We start from the raw sequence: 14,147 nt of genomic DNA, 5'->3' as shown, positions 1-14,147 counted from the left end.
AGAAGACCTGTCTGTGCTGCCCCAGAACGCCTCGTTGGACATTTCTCATGTTCTTCCGGGGCATCGTGACGTCTGGATACCCAGAAGCCACGCCCGGAGCTATGACGCACCCTCTGCCAGCCAAGCATATAAACTGTTGGAATCTCAGGTTCAGTTCAAAACAATGCTAACAGGGCTAACAAAGTTGCTAGCGTTTACATATATCAACTACAATGTCAGCAGATGGCCTTACATGTTTCTCATAGCAGGAGAATGTCTGCATTCACACACAAAATACTCATAGACAGTATACTCCGGGTGATTTACCGTACGGTCAGTCGCAAAACTTAATTACATTATAGTTGGCGTTCCTAGCGTGTATGCTACAAAGCTAAACAACATGGCTACCTAGAGCTGGACATGCCAGGGAAAACATTGTTTTTATGCAAGCTAAAAAGAATGACCGACACGTAGCAGTATAAGAGATTCCAATTGTAAACACATTATTGCTAGCCTAATGTGAACCACTAGCTTTTGTTCATAGTAGGTTGGCATATTACACTGAACAACTAGCAGACGTAGGTTAGCTTATACAAAAACTGATGCTCCGCTCAGAGCTGAAAAAACACAGTGTTAGACATGGGCGGAGCCTCTCTGGTGGTTGACAAATCAGAACAGAGTGGGCGAGCTGACCAATCGGAGCAGACTGGGCTCACAGGGAGGGGCAGGCAGGAGCTCAAACAAGCCGTTTAGGACAGAGAGTGAATACACATACTTTACAGAGATGCTGTATGAGAAACCAATGTGAGTTTGGAAAATTGCACAGTATAAATCTATTTTAGTAGACCTCAACAATGGAATTATGATCTGTGGAAATGGCCATGACATGTCTCCTTTAATGTACATTTGATCACATTGGGTAATGTAAATAGCTATTATGATGATAATTACATCTGAAAGCCATTTCTGTCACAATCTCTCTTTGCTTTCCCGTTTTATTCTGAAAGGTGAGCACCCCCCTAGTTGTGTCTGCTCTTACTTCCTGTGTCTGTGTTTTCCTCCTGTTTGATGGTCTGATTGTGTTCACCTGGTGCTCCTGTGTTTCTCCTCCCTCCACACTTGTGTCTTGTCTTAGTGATCACCCTTCCTGGTATTTAAGGCCCAATTCCACACCACCCACTAGACCTCCGGTTGCGTGTTCGTGCGGAGGGTCTGCCACATTAAGTGCTGTTTGAAGGTGGCTGTATCTTAGCCCTTCACACTTCATCCATGCACTTAACTTCAGAGTGTTAAGAGTTCAAAAATGAAAACACTTCAGTTATGTGAACCGAGTTGTCGGACCAGTTTAGACACGTCCTGCATTCTTTACTGATGATGTGATCTAAGAAAACAATCAAACTGCTGCTCTTTCTAATCAAGGAACACTGACTGAGTCTTTCTAAAATCACTCTACTTTAACTCTTTGACTTTAAGAGAGAAATGATACACACTACTTCAAACAGATATTAAGAATCAGCATCAAGAGTCATGTGACCTGTCCAGGTAAACAGTGACACAGCACAATGTGATCAGAGTGATCCTGATGATGGAACAGATTCGTCTGGGAGGATTCTCACCTTCTGAACTCACTTCAGGTCCACTTCCAGACACTCTGCAGCTTCATGTGTGGAGGACACTCTGCTCATGTGTTCCTCTGCCGTCCTGTGTCTGCATGCATCTGATCCGAGGACACCGTCACACCCTGATAACTCTTGAGATTAAAAACACTTCGGAGTCACGTGGAAACCGGTGTAACAAGTATCATAAACAATGTGAGAGGTGATGTAGTTCTACTAACTGTCCACTAGATGGTGCTAGCTCACAGTTTAATGCTTTAACAATCTGCCCTGACATCTGATGAAGCAGCAGTGTGGATCACGTTGGTACCATGGCTGTGGTCCAATCGTAAACAAAAAGTTTAAAAAAAAAGAGATCCTGTGTATTTTCCTTATATTGTTTCATGCCGACTTGTAATTGTAATGAAAAACAAAAAAACGCTCTTTGGTTATCTTTTTAAAAAAAAGAAATGTTGGCTTCCAGAGAATGATGCAAAAGGTATTTGTTTCTTTCTCCTCACAAAGTAAATGATCACAATATAACACAAAGGTAACTTTTTAAACCCAGACTCAAACACATACTTTGGACAATGACACAAGAAGTCTGTTTCAGTCTCTTTGCATTTATTGTATCTTCAGAACCCTCCTCAAATAATGTGTGTGACTTCTCAGTCTTCAGGCTCCCCTCATCATATCTGTATTTCCATCAAACTAAGTGGTATCACATCTCGTGAGTCAGACCTGAACTCATTGGTGTTTTCTGGCCTCTTCAGAGATGTCCCTTGCAGCTGATATGAATAATCACTGCTTCTTGATGCAGACGTAACCTCGACTGGCTGTCACACCACACGTAGTTAGAACCTGATGTTTGCATCAATGACCAGATATAAATGTCCAGGATTAGATTCCTCACATGATATGAATCAATCTTATATACCCAATTATTTTACAAATGCTCTCATTGATTTGGTCACAAAGAAGCCCACCCAGGGGACCCTCACTTTGCACCCCTCTCTTTATCCATGTTTAGAGACGCTGCACCTGGTTGGAAGTTCAGGATAACTTTTTAAGGAATACAAAAGAAACGGGCAAAACTCATTCATATAATCTATTTTGTTTTTAGGGATTCTCAACGAGGTCTTGATTCAGGACTGAATAAATTACTCATTAAAGGCATGATTAATGACCATAATATAAATCAAACTTGGACTCGTTCACCACCGACATTGTCACTCCTACAGAGGACACAGAGACGCTGAGGAACCATCGAGCCAGAGCCTAAACCCAGCGTAGAGAGGTTCAGTGAATGTGGTTCTGAAGGTGTGGAGGTGGATCAGTCTGTCAGAGGAGACTCTGTAGAAGGAGAGAGAGCCAGCAGGATGATCCAGATACACTGCTACTCTACCAGAGGAGGAGGAGGAGGAGGAGGTCTCTGTTTCTCTCTTATTGTGCCTGACATAGTAACGACCACGAGAGCAGATCAGACTCCAGGACTGATCATTCCCTCCAAACGCACAGTCCTCTCTCTCTCCTCTCCTGCTGATTCCTCTGTAAGTCACTGATATATGAACCCTTCCTCTCCACTCGACCTCCCAGTAACAGAGACCAGTCAGAGCTTCTCTACACATCAGCTGAGGACAGGACTCAAACCTCTCTGGATGATCAGGATATGGCTGCTCCTCTCTCACACATGTCACCGTCCTGTTGTCCTCAGACAGTTTGAGGTATCTGTGTGCTGTGTTTGAGTCCAGGGTGAGTTCACAGGAATCTGATGAGAGACACAGACAGCAGTTTATCATCAGACTCACCTGAAGGCTTTACTCTCTGTTAGTGGTCCTTTCTCTAAAGCTTCAAGATCAGTCATGTTCTAATGGATAAATACCACCTCCATCATCTGTGTCTCTAGAGAGAAGCTGACTGATCCACACTTACACTTCCTCACACCTGGTTTCAACCTCTGCTCTCCACCATGGTCCAGCCTGGAGGGAGAAACACAGTCAGGATGATTTTCTATCCAACAGGAGTCCTAGCTGCTGTTCAGCCTGAAGCAGAGCTCAGTCTGTAGAAGAAGACCTTTAGTTTTGACTTTTGCAAAAACACTTTTAGATATTTAACAAATATACATCTAATTCAATTAAAGTTCTCTTAAGCCCCACGGACCCGTATCCAGGCCCGAAATCTCGTAATTTGCAGGAAACAACGTCTAACCTTCATATTTAATAAAACTATGAATGTTTTATATCCATATAACGGAAAAAAAGTAATTTAACTGAACCTTTTCATTTAAAAAAAAAAAAACTCAAGATGCTAACAGCATTAGCCCCGAGCGAAAAATGCTAACCAATTACTGCACCGAAAATCCCTCCTAGCACCCCTATTACTTATCCTAGCTGCACATCCAACACATCGTTTATGATTATAAGGAGACACAGAATCTATGGGTGTCCACCTCAACACTCAAAGATTACACATTTGCGGAGAAAATAACAAAAACCTACATCAAAACATGTGGCGCTAGGTAGCTACACAATGCTAACATGGCTTACCTTTGTCTTTGTCTGGTCAAAACTGGTCTTCAATGGCATTAAAACGATAACAACGATGATGTAGTTAAAAAAGATTGCATGCGCAGAGACGCTAGCTTTTTTTTTTAACATGAGAGTCTATGGGACAATTTCCCTTGGATTCTATTGGCTCTAACGGTCAGAAACAGATGTCACATGTCAAAATCCAGCAGGGGGAGCGAGAGATATGGAAAATCCACCCAAATGACCCCAGAAGAGGTTTATTTTGCTAAACCTCTCTAAAAAGGTCAAATATCACTTGTTTTGCATCAATCTTGATACAGGGCACTTATTATCCATCCATCCATCTTCTCCCGCTTATCCGTGGTCGGGTCGCGGAGGTAGCAGTTCCAGCAGAGAGCCCCAAACTTTCTTTTCCCTGGCCACATCAACCAGCTCTGACTGGGGGATCCCAAGGCGCCCCCAGGCCAGAGAAGAGATATAATCCCTCCATCTGGTCCTAGGTCTACCCCTTGGTCTCTTCCCAGCTGGACGTGCCTGGAACACCTCTCTAGGGAGGCGCCCAGGTGGCATCCTAACTAGGTGCCCGAACAACCTCAACTGGCTCCTTTCGACGTGAAGGAGGAGCGGTTCAACTCCGAGTCCCTCCCGGATGACCGAACTTCTCACCTTATCCCTAAGGGAGACACCAGCCACCCTGCGGAGAAAACCCATCTCGGCCGCTTGTACCCGCGATCTCGTTCTTTCGGTCATGACCCATCTTTCATGACCATAGGTGAGGGTAGGAACGAAAATGGCCCGGTAGACAGAGAGCTTTGCCTTCTGGCTCAGCTCCCTTTTCGTCACAACGGTGCGGTAAAGAGACTGCAGTACCGCTCCCGCTGCTCCGATTCTCCGACCCATCTCACGCTCCATTGTTCCCTCACTCGAGAACAAGACCCCGAGATACTTGAACTCCTTCACTTGGGGTAAGGACTCATTCCCTACTTGGAGTGGACAGTCCATCGGTTTCCTGCTGAGAACCATGGCCTCAGATTTGGAGGTGCTGATCCTCATCCCAGCCGCTTCACACTCGGTTGCGAACCGATCCAGTGAGTGCTGAAGGTCGCAGACCGATGAAGCCATCAGAACCACATCATCTGCAAAAAGCAGTGGTGCAATCCTTAGTCCACCGAACTGCAGACCCCCTCCCCCACGACTACGCCTCGAAATCCGATCCATGTATATTACAAACAGGATTGGTGACAAAGCGCAGCCCTGGCGGAGGCCAACCCTCACCTGAAATGGGTCCGACTTACTGCCGAGGACCCGGACACAGCTCTCGCTTTGGGAGTACAGAGATTGGATGGCCCTGAGTAGAGACCCCCTCACCCCATACTCCCGCAGCACCTCCCACAGTGACTCCCTGGGAACCCGGTCATACGCCTTCTCCAAGTCTACAAAACACATGTAGACTGGATAAGCATACTCCCAGGCCCCCTCCAGGATCCTTGCGAGAGTAAAAAGCTGATCCGTCGTTCCACGACCAGGATGGAATCCGCATTGTTCCTCCTCAATCTGAGGTTCGACAATCGGCCTGACCCTCCTTTCGAGTACCTTAGAGTAAACTTTCCCGGGGAGGCTGAGTAGTGTGATGCCTCGGTAATTGGCACACACCCTCTGATCCCCCTTTTTGAAAAGGGGAACCACCACTCCGGTCTGCCACTCCTTCGTTACTGTTTCCGACTTCCACGCAACGTTGATGAGACGTGTCAACCATGACAGTCCCTCAACACCCAGAGCCTTCAGCATTTCTGGGCGGATCTCATCCACCCCCGGGGCTTTGCCACTGTGAAGTTGTTTGACGACCTCAGTGACCTCCCCCCGGGAGATTGGTGTCGATCCCCCTTCATACTCCAGCTCTGCCTCTAACATAGAGGGTGGAGTTGTCGGGTTCAGGAGTTCCTCAAAGTGCTCCTTCCAACGCCCTAACACTCCATCAGTTGAGGTCAACAACGTCCCATCCTTACTGTACACAGCTTGGATGGTTCCCTGCTTCCCCCTCCTGAGGTGTCGGACAGTTTTCCAGAACAACTTTGGTGCCGCCCGAAAGTCTTTTTCCATGTCTTCTCCGAACTTCTCCCACACCCGCTGCTTTGCCTCGGCCACGGCTGAGGCTGCTGCCCTTCGGGCCTGTCGGTACCTTGCAACTGCCTCGGGAGTCCCCCGAGATAACAAATCCCTGAAGGCCTCCTTCTTCAGTCGGACGGCTTCCCTGACCACCGGTGTCCACCAGGAGGTTCGAGGGTTACCGCCCCTTGAGGCACCTAGGACCTTGAGACCACAGCTCCCCGCCGCGGCTTCGGCAATAGAGGCTTTGAACACCGACCACTCTGGTTCAATGTCCCCAACCTCCACAGGAATGCCCGAAAAGCTCCGCCGGAGGTGTGAGTTGAAGGCCTCCTGAACTTGGGCCTCCTCCAGACGTTCCCAGTTCACCCGAACTACACGTTTGGGCTTACCAGGTCTATCCAGAGGCTTCCCCCGCCACTCGACCCAACTCACCACCAGATGGTGATCAGTTGACAACTCCGCCCCTCTCTTTACCCGAGTGTCCAAAACATACGGCCTCAGGTCCGATGATACGATAACCAAATCGATCATGGACCTTCTGCCTAGGGTGCTCTGGTACCACGTACACTTATGAGCATCCTTATGTTCGAACATGGTGTTTGTTATGGCCAATCCATGACTAGCACAGAAGTCCAGTAACAAACCACCACTCCGGTTCAGATCAGGGGGGCCGTTCCTCCCAATCACTCCCCTCCAAGTGTCTCCATCATTGCCCACATGTGCGTTGAAGTCTCCCAGCAAGATTAAAGAGTCCCCTTCAGGAGCCCCATACAGGAATCTTTCCAGGGTCTCCAAGAAGGCCGTATACTCTGAACTGCTGTTGGGTGCATAAGCACACACAACAGTCAGAGTTTTCCCCCCCATAACCCGCAGGCGTATGGAGGCAACCCTCTCGTCCACTGGGGTAGACTCCAACAACGAAGCACCCAACCGGGGACTTGTGAGTATCCCCACACCCGCCCGGCGCCTCACACCTTGAGCAACTCCGGAGAAGAATAGAGTCCAACCCCTATCCAGAAGTAAGGTTCGAGAGCCGACGCTGTGCGTAGAGGTGAGCCCAACCAGATCCAACTGGTAACGCTCCACCTCCCGCACAAGCTCCGACTCCTTCCCCCCCAGAGAGGTGACGTTCCACGTCCCCAAAGCCAGCTTCTGTCGCCCGGGTCTGGTCCCTCGAGACCCTCTGCCTTCACTGCCACCCTTCTGGCAGCGCACCCGACCCCATCGCTGTTTCCCGTAGGTGGTGGGCCCGCGGGACGGGGCACTTATTATATGTTGTAATTTGGATTCCTAAAGCTTTTAGTCTACTAACCCATCATCCAAGATTAGTTTTCACTATAAGTACAAAATATATTTTGGACGGACACTATAATTTACAGTTTTTTAACATGTTCAATCTGAATTTTCTTTAAAATAAAAAACATCTATATTGATTCTGACTTTTCTACATCCAACTCACAGGTTTATCATTACTTTAAAAAACAAGATTATTAATTTAACCCTTTTAGAAGGGAAGATATGGTCATTTGTTCTGGGAATGTCCTTTTCGACCCTGAAACCTGAAAAACAGGCTTGGGGCCTAACAGGTTAACAGTGTCTGTTTATTAAATTAAACTCCAGCCAGATGGCCTTGGCCTCCTTCTCTGTTCTCCTCTCTTTTTCCAGACGGTCATGTTGGCCTCACCTGAGAGGAAGTTTAAGAGCTGCCACTTTTCCATTTAGTTTTTTTTTAGGCAGCCCCCTGATAAAAACGCTCTCAGTAAAAGAGAAAAGAAACCTGTGAGTCTCTTGCACTCTATAAAAACATGGAACACATTCATCACAAAAAATCACAAAATGGACATTTGTTAAAAACAGCAGGACTAATAACAGAAATAAAATAATTGTAGGCGATTGCACGGTGTACAATTCTCCACTGGAGGTCGGAAGTACGTTTTTTTTTTAGGGGAGGTTTATATAAAATCCTCCACTGTGGGCCTGGTCCGCTTCCTGCACCCAGTCTGGTGCTCCACACAGTGGAGGCCCTGTCCTTCTGTGCATTTTTATTAATGCTTTTTACAATGTTAATGTAAAGTAAAAGAAGGAAGCCCACTTAAAATAAACATTTTGAAATCAGTTAAAAACAGAGCAGCACCCAGCCCCCGTTACTCACGCGTCTGAGAATGCAGCTGTGCTCCCATCCCTCCACACCAAATCAGCCGGGCCGGTGAGATATCTTTGTAAAAACTGTATTCTAAAGTTGGCTGTTCGGCTGGCCAGGTGGGCAAGGCCCTCCTCTCTGGATAACAACAGCACCCCCTGTTGCACCATGTGCAGACCATCCCAAATAAATCTACCCTTTTATTTTTGAATTGTGGCTTGATTGTCACTGCAACCGTTGGGTACACAACCCCCCTCAGCAGCGGCCGCTCCCCCCGAACCTGGTCAGAGTCGGATCTCCTAACCCTGAATGACTGTTTCCATGTAATACAACTTGAAGGGATCCATTTGTTTCCTAAATCAGGCTAACTCCCTCAAATATATGAGGAACCTGCAGTCAGTGTGTCCATACCTGAGAGTCTCCAGTCTCCAGAGTGGATCCTCCAGTCCAGCAGACAGCAGCTTCTCTCCTGAGTCTCCTGGATGATTGTAGCTCAGGTCCAGCTCTCTCAGATGGGAGGGGTTGGAGCTCAGAGCTGAAGCCAGAGAAACACAGCCTTCCTCTGAGACCAGACAGCCTGACAGACTGGAACCAGGGAATACAGTAAACTCAGTGTTCTTAAAAGTCACGTCAGCGGGAAAATCATAAGCGGGTTGACCATCATCATTAGCATGAACAAAAAGCTGTATACAAATAATCAAAAGTTAAATTGCTTGAAAATAAAAAGCTGAACTCTGACCTGAGAGTCTCCAGTTCACAGAGTGGACTCTTCAGTCCAGCAGACAGCAGCTTCACTCCTGAATCCTGCAGGTCGTTGTTACTCAGGTCCAGCTCTCTCAGACTAGAGGACTGGGAGCTGAGGACTGAGGACAGAGCTGCACAGCTTCTCTCTGAAAGGTTGCAGTCACTCAGTCTGGGGAAAGATCAGCAGTGAACACAAAGAGTTATATTCTCATGTCTCAACCTGTTCCTAGTTAAAGTAGTTTTATCTCCACTTACAGAGCTTTCCTGGAGGCTTTGACCACTGGCAGCAGCCTCAGAAGAGCCTCCTCTGAAGCAGAGTATTTCTTCAGCTCAAACACGTCCAGATCTTCTTTTGATGACAGTAAGATGAAGACCAGAGCTGACCACAGAGCAGGAGAAAGATTATCTGTGGAGAGACTTCCTGAACTCAGGGACTGTTGGATCTGCTCCACTAGAGAATGATCATTCAGTTCATTCAGACAGTGGAACAGGTAGCAGGGCGTCTCTTCAATCTTTTTCTTGATGTATTTCACTGTTTTCTGGTTAGTCTGTGAGCTACTTCCTGTCTGTGGTGTCAGCAAACCTCGGAGGAGTTTCTGATTGGTCTGCAGTGAAAGACCCAGGAGGAAGCGGAGGAACAAGTCCAGGTGTCCGTTTGGACTCTGTAAGGCCTGGTCCACAGCACTCTGGTAGAGATTTGTCAGTTTGTTTTTGGGTCTGAAGACTTTAGGCAGCCTGGAGGTTGTTAGTTCTTCTGCCAGCAGGTTGACTCCAGAGGTGATGAAGGTCAGATGGACATGAAGAGCAGCCAGAAACTCCTGAACGCTCAGATGGACGAAGCAGAACACCTTGTCCCTCTGGTACAGTCCTCTCTCCTCTCTAAAGACCTGTGTGAACACTCCTGAGTAAACTGAGGCTGCTCTGATATCGATGCCACACTCTGTCAGGTCGGACTCATAGAAGATCAGGTTGCCTTTCTGCAGCTGCTCAAAAGCCAGTTTCCCCAGAGACTCCATCATCTTCCTGCTCTCTGGACTCCAGTGTGGATCTGTCTCAGCTCCTCCATCATACTTGATGTTCTTCACTTTGGACTGAACCACCAGGAAGTGGATGTACATCTCAGTCAGGGTCTTGGGCAGCTCTCCCCCCTCTCTGGTTTTCAACACCTCCTCCAGAACTGAGGCAGAGATCCAGCAGAAGACTGGGATGTGGCACATGATGTGGAGGCTTCGTGAGGTCTTGATGTGGGAGATGATGGTGCCGGCCTGCTCCTGATCTCTGAACCTCTTCCTGAAGTACTCCTCCTTCTGTGGGTCAGTGAACCCTCGGACCTCTGTCACCATGTCCACACACTCAGGAGGGATCTGATAGGCTGCTGCAGGTCGTGTGGTTATCCAGAGGCGAGCAGAGGGAAGCAGCTTCCCCCTGATGAGGTTTGTCAGCAGCACATCCACTGAGGTGGACTCTGTGACATCAGTCAGGATCTCAGTGTTGAGGAAGTCCAGAGGAAGTCGACTCTCATCCAGACCGTCAAAGATGAACACAACCGGGAACTGATCAAACCTGCAGATTCCTGCGTCTCTGGTTTCAGAGAAGAAGTGATGAACAAGTTCCACCAAGCTGTACTTGTTCTCTCTCACCACATTCAGCTCTCTGAAGGTGAATGGAAATATGAACTGGATATCCTGGTTGGCTTTGCCTTCAGCCCAGTCCAGAGTGAACTTCTGTGTTAAGACTGTTTTCCCAATGCCAGCCACGCCCTTTGTCAGCACTGCTCTGATTGGTGCATCTCTTCCAGGTGAGGCTTTAAAGAGGTCTTCTTGTCTGATGGTTGTTTCTGGTCTGTCTGGTTTCCTGGATGCTGTTTCAATCTGTCTGACCTCATGTTCAGCATTGACCTCTGCAGACCCCCCCTCTGTGATGTAGAGCTCTGTGTAGATCTGGTTCAGAAGGGTTGGGTTTCCTGCTTCAGCAATGCCCTCAAACACACACTGGAACCTCTCCTTCAGGGTGGATTTGAGTTCACGCTGACAGACTGCAGCAATGGTTCCTGGAAAGAGTAAATCATTGATTAAATAAAAGAGAGGATGTTTTCCCAATTCCATGTTTAATGTGTTAAACCCTCTTACTGCTGTGCAGCCGGTCAGCCAGCTCCTCCTGCTTCATGCTCCTCAGGAAGTGCAGAGAGATGTTCAGAAATGCCTCTCTGCTGCTCCTCCTCTGCTCTTCATCCTCACTGTCCAACACCTCCTCATCCTCCCTCTGACTCTCTAAGCCTTCTGGGTAATCTGAACTCAGGACTCTCTGGATCTTCTTCAGCTCGTCCTCCACAAATCTGACGATGTTTCCCTGGAGCAGCTGGAACAGAATAGGTTGTAGAGTTGAACTGGTAGAAGTCAACATCAGATCATGTGTGAGACAGAAAGCCTGACTATCTGCAGACTGCAGCCTGGACTCTGGATCACAATGCTGCTTCACTACTGAGTGTGATTCTTCTTTTGGAAATTGTTGAAAATGTTTGAGCACCAGGAAATATGCTTGGAAGTAAACAAAAAGGCAACCAGTTGATGTTTTCTATATTATTAGTTAATGAATTTAGTGTGTACTGTAGATAGCAAGTTGTGTTGTGTTTATACTTTTACGCACCATGAATACGGAGTCCAGCTGGACAGACTGGTTAATGGGAACCTCTGATCTCTGTCGAGGAACTCTGTGAAGATAATGATTTTCAACACATACAGAGTTACATGTGCTGTTAGTGGATCCTTCTTCAAACAGGACATACGATTCCTGATAGAACCACAAACACTGATGAATATGATGGAGATAAAACGCTGCTGAGAATAATGTTATACTTCAAAAGATTTGAATCGCAAACAAAAATAACTTCCAGTTGAATTCTTACCTTGGACTAACAGCTTGCTTTCCATCTCTAAAATCCATAGGTTTGTCCATAGACCGGTCACTCTTCATGGACACACAGCTGGGTCCAGGTTGCTCATGTTGGATCCTGATAGAAACACAAACACTGATCAATACAAGTGTATACTAAAGTTCTGCCATCATTTGTTTGGTTATTTTAACGTTTTGATACTGATCACAACAAGGGAGAACGTCTAGTTTAAATTCTTACCATGAAAATTCAGAGTGCTTTCCGTCTGTAAACTCAATAGGGTTACCCATAGACCGGTCACTCTTCATGGAAACACAGCTGGGTCCAGATCCAGAATCAGGTCCAGTTTCCTCATGTTGGATCCTGATAGAATCACAAACTCTGATTAATGCAAAGGTACACTGATATTCTGTTAAAATGCTGATCTCTAATTTTTTAATACTAATAACAACAATTTCGATAATGTGTTACTTTGGATCAGAGTGGTGTCCATCTTTCAACTCAATAGGATCCATAGAGAAGTCACTCTTAGACACACAGCTGGGTCCAGGTCCAGGTTTCCAATGTTTGATCCTGATAGAAATACAAACACTGATTACTGAATACTGCACACTTAAATGCTGCTGGTAATGATGTTGAAGTCAGAATGTTTAAATACTGATAACAGCAGACCTGAATGTAAACCTATTGAGAGCTGACCTGTGCTAAAAGCTCTCCAGTGAAACCAGGTCAGAGTCAGTGTTTGAAGGTGGCTGTATCATAGCCCTTCACACTTCATCCATGCACTTAACTTCAGAGTGTTAAGAGTTAAAGGTGGGTAGGTAAGTTTGAGAAACCGGCTCGAGATACAGTTTTTGTTATATTCCATGGAATGCTCTTAACATCCCGATAGCAATGAATATCTGAAGAGCTTTGACAATAAATCCATAACAAAATGTCATCTGTGGAAGCTGTGGTACTTTAAAAAGCACGACCAATCATCTGAGCCGGCTAAAGTAACTGGATGGCCTACCTGCCTGTCAGCCTTCCATCTGGGCACAAACTCATCTCGTGCCCTCATTGGTCATGTGCGCGTTCGTGTGTGTTGGAGGAGGGGCTCTGTGAGGAAGTGGCAGATTCGTTCCGGTTGTGTTTTTTCTAATTCTAGCGCACTCAAGCTGGTTTCTCTAAAATGACCGACCCCACCTTTAAATATACTGTTACGTAAACTGAGTTGTCGGACAGGTTTAGACACGTCCTGCATTCTTTACTGATGATGTGATCTAAGAAAACAATCAAACTGCTGCTCTTTCTAATCAAGAAACACTGACTGAATCTTTCTAAAACCATTCAACTTTAACTATTTGACTTTAAGAGAGACATTATACACACTACTTCAAACAGATATTAAGAATCAGCTTCAAGAGTCATGTGACCTGTCCAGGTAAACAGTGACACAGCACAATGTGATCAGAGTGATCCTGATGATGGAACAGATTCGTCTGGGAGGATTCTCACCTGCTGAACTCACTTCAGGTCCACGTCCAGACACTCTGCAGCTTCATGTGTGGAGGACACTCTGCTCATGTGTTCCTCTGCCGTCCTGTGTCTGCATGCATCTGATCCGAGGACACCGTCACACCCTGATAACTCTTGAGATTAAAAACACTTCAGAGTCACGTGGAAACCGGTGTAACAAGTATCAGAAACAGTGTGAGAGGTGATGTAGTTCTACTAACTGTCCACTAGATGGTGCTAGCTCACAGTTTAATGCTTTAACAATCTGCCCTGACATGTGATGAAGCAGCAGCGTGGATCATGTTGGTACCATGGCTGTGGTCCAATCGTAAACAAAAAGTTTAAAAAAAAGAGATCCTGTGTATTTTCCTTATATTGTTTCATGCCGACTTGTAATTGTAATGAAAAACAAAAAACACTCTTTGGTTATCTTTTTTTTTTTTTAAATGTTGGCGTCCAGAGAATGATGCAAAAGGTATTTGTTTATTTCTCCTCACAAAGTAAATTATCACAATATAACACAAAGGTAACTTTTTAAACCCAGACTCAAACACATACTTTGGACAAAGACACAAGAAGTCTGTTTCAGTCTCTTTGCATTTATTGTATCTTCAGAACCCTCCTCAAATAATGTGTGTGACTCCTCAGTCTTCAGGCTCCCC

The 14,147-nt window shown here is 46.3% G+C and overlaps 1 protein-coding gene across 2 annotated transcripts in view; it reads right to left on the bottom strand.

Moving 5' to 3' along the window:
* The window catches only part of LOC307016974 (NLR family CARD domain-containing protein 3-like), a 76,003-nt gene extending 63,420 nt beyond the window's left edge, over positions 1-12,583 (bottom strand). Inside the window, exons 1-10 of one of the 2 annotated variants that reach the window (XM_079646378.1) lie at positions 12,460-12,583; positions 12,229-12,351; positions 12,001-12,105; positions 11,742-11,805; positions 11,225-11,453; positions 9,351-11,145; positions 9,091-9,264; positions 8,763-8,936; positions 3,507-3,553; positions 2,198-3,342 (exon numbers count right to left, since the gene is read on the bottom strand). In XM_079646378.1, coding sequence (XP_079502504.1) covers positions 2,810-3,342; positions 3,507-3,553; positions 8,763-8,936; positions 9,091-9,264; positions 9,351-11,145; positions 11,225-11,453; positions 11,742-11,805; positions 12,001-12,105; positions 12,229-12,351; positions 12,460-12,503 — 3,288 coding nt within the window. In that variant the 5' untranslated portion in view covers positions 12,504-12,583 and the 3' untranslated portion in view covers positions 2,198-2,809. Of the gene's footprint in view, positions 1-2,197; positions 3,343-3,506; positions 3,554-8,762; positions 8,937-9,090; positions 9,265-9,350; positions 11,146-11,224; positions 11,454-11,741; positions 11,806-12,000; positions 12,106-12,228; positions 12,352-12,459 lie in introns of those variants that run through there. The other variant, XM_079646377.1, reaches the window with a different exon arrangement.
* Between the last annotated feature and the right edge of the window lie 1,564 nt (positions 12,584-14,147).

Source organism: Notothenia rossii (assembly GCF_949606895.1).
Source record: "Notothenia rossii genome assembly, chromosome: 8".
NCBI lineage: Eukaryota > Metazoa > Chordata > Actinopteri > Perciformes > Nototheniidae > Notothenia > Notothenia rossii.
Note: the sequence above shows the minus strand (reverse complement) of the source record. Positions and strands in the feature narration are given on the sequence as shown.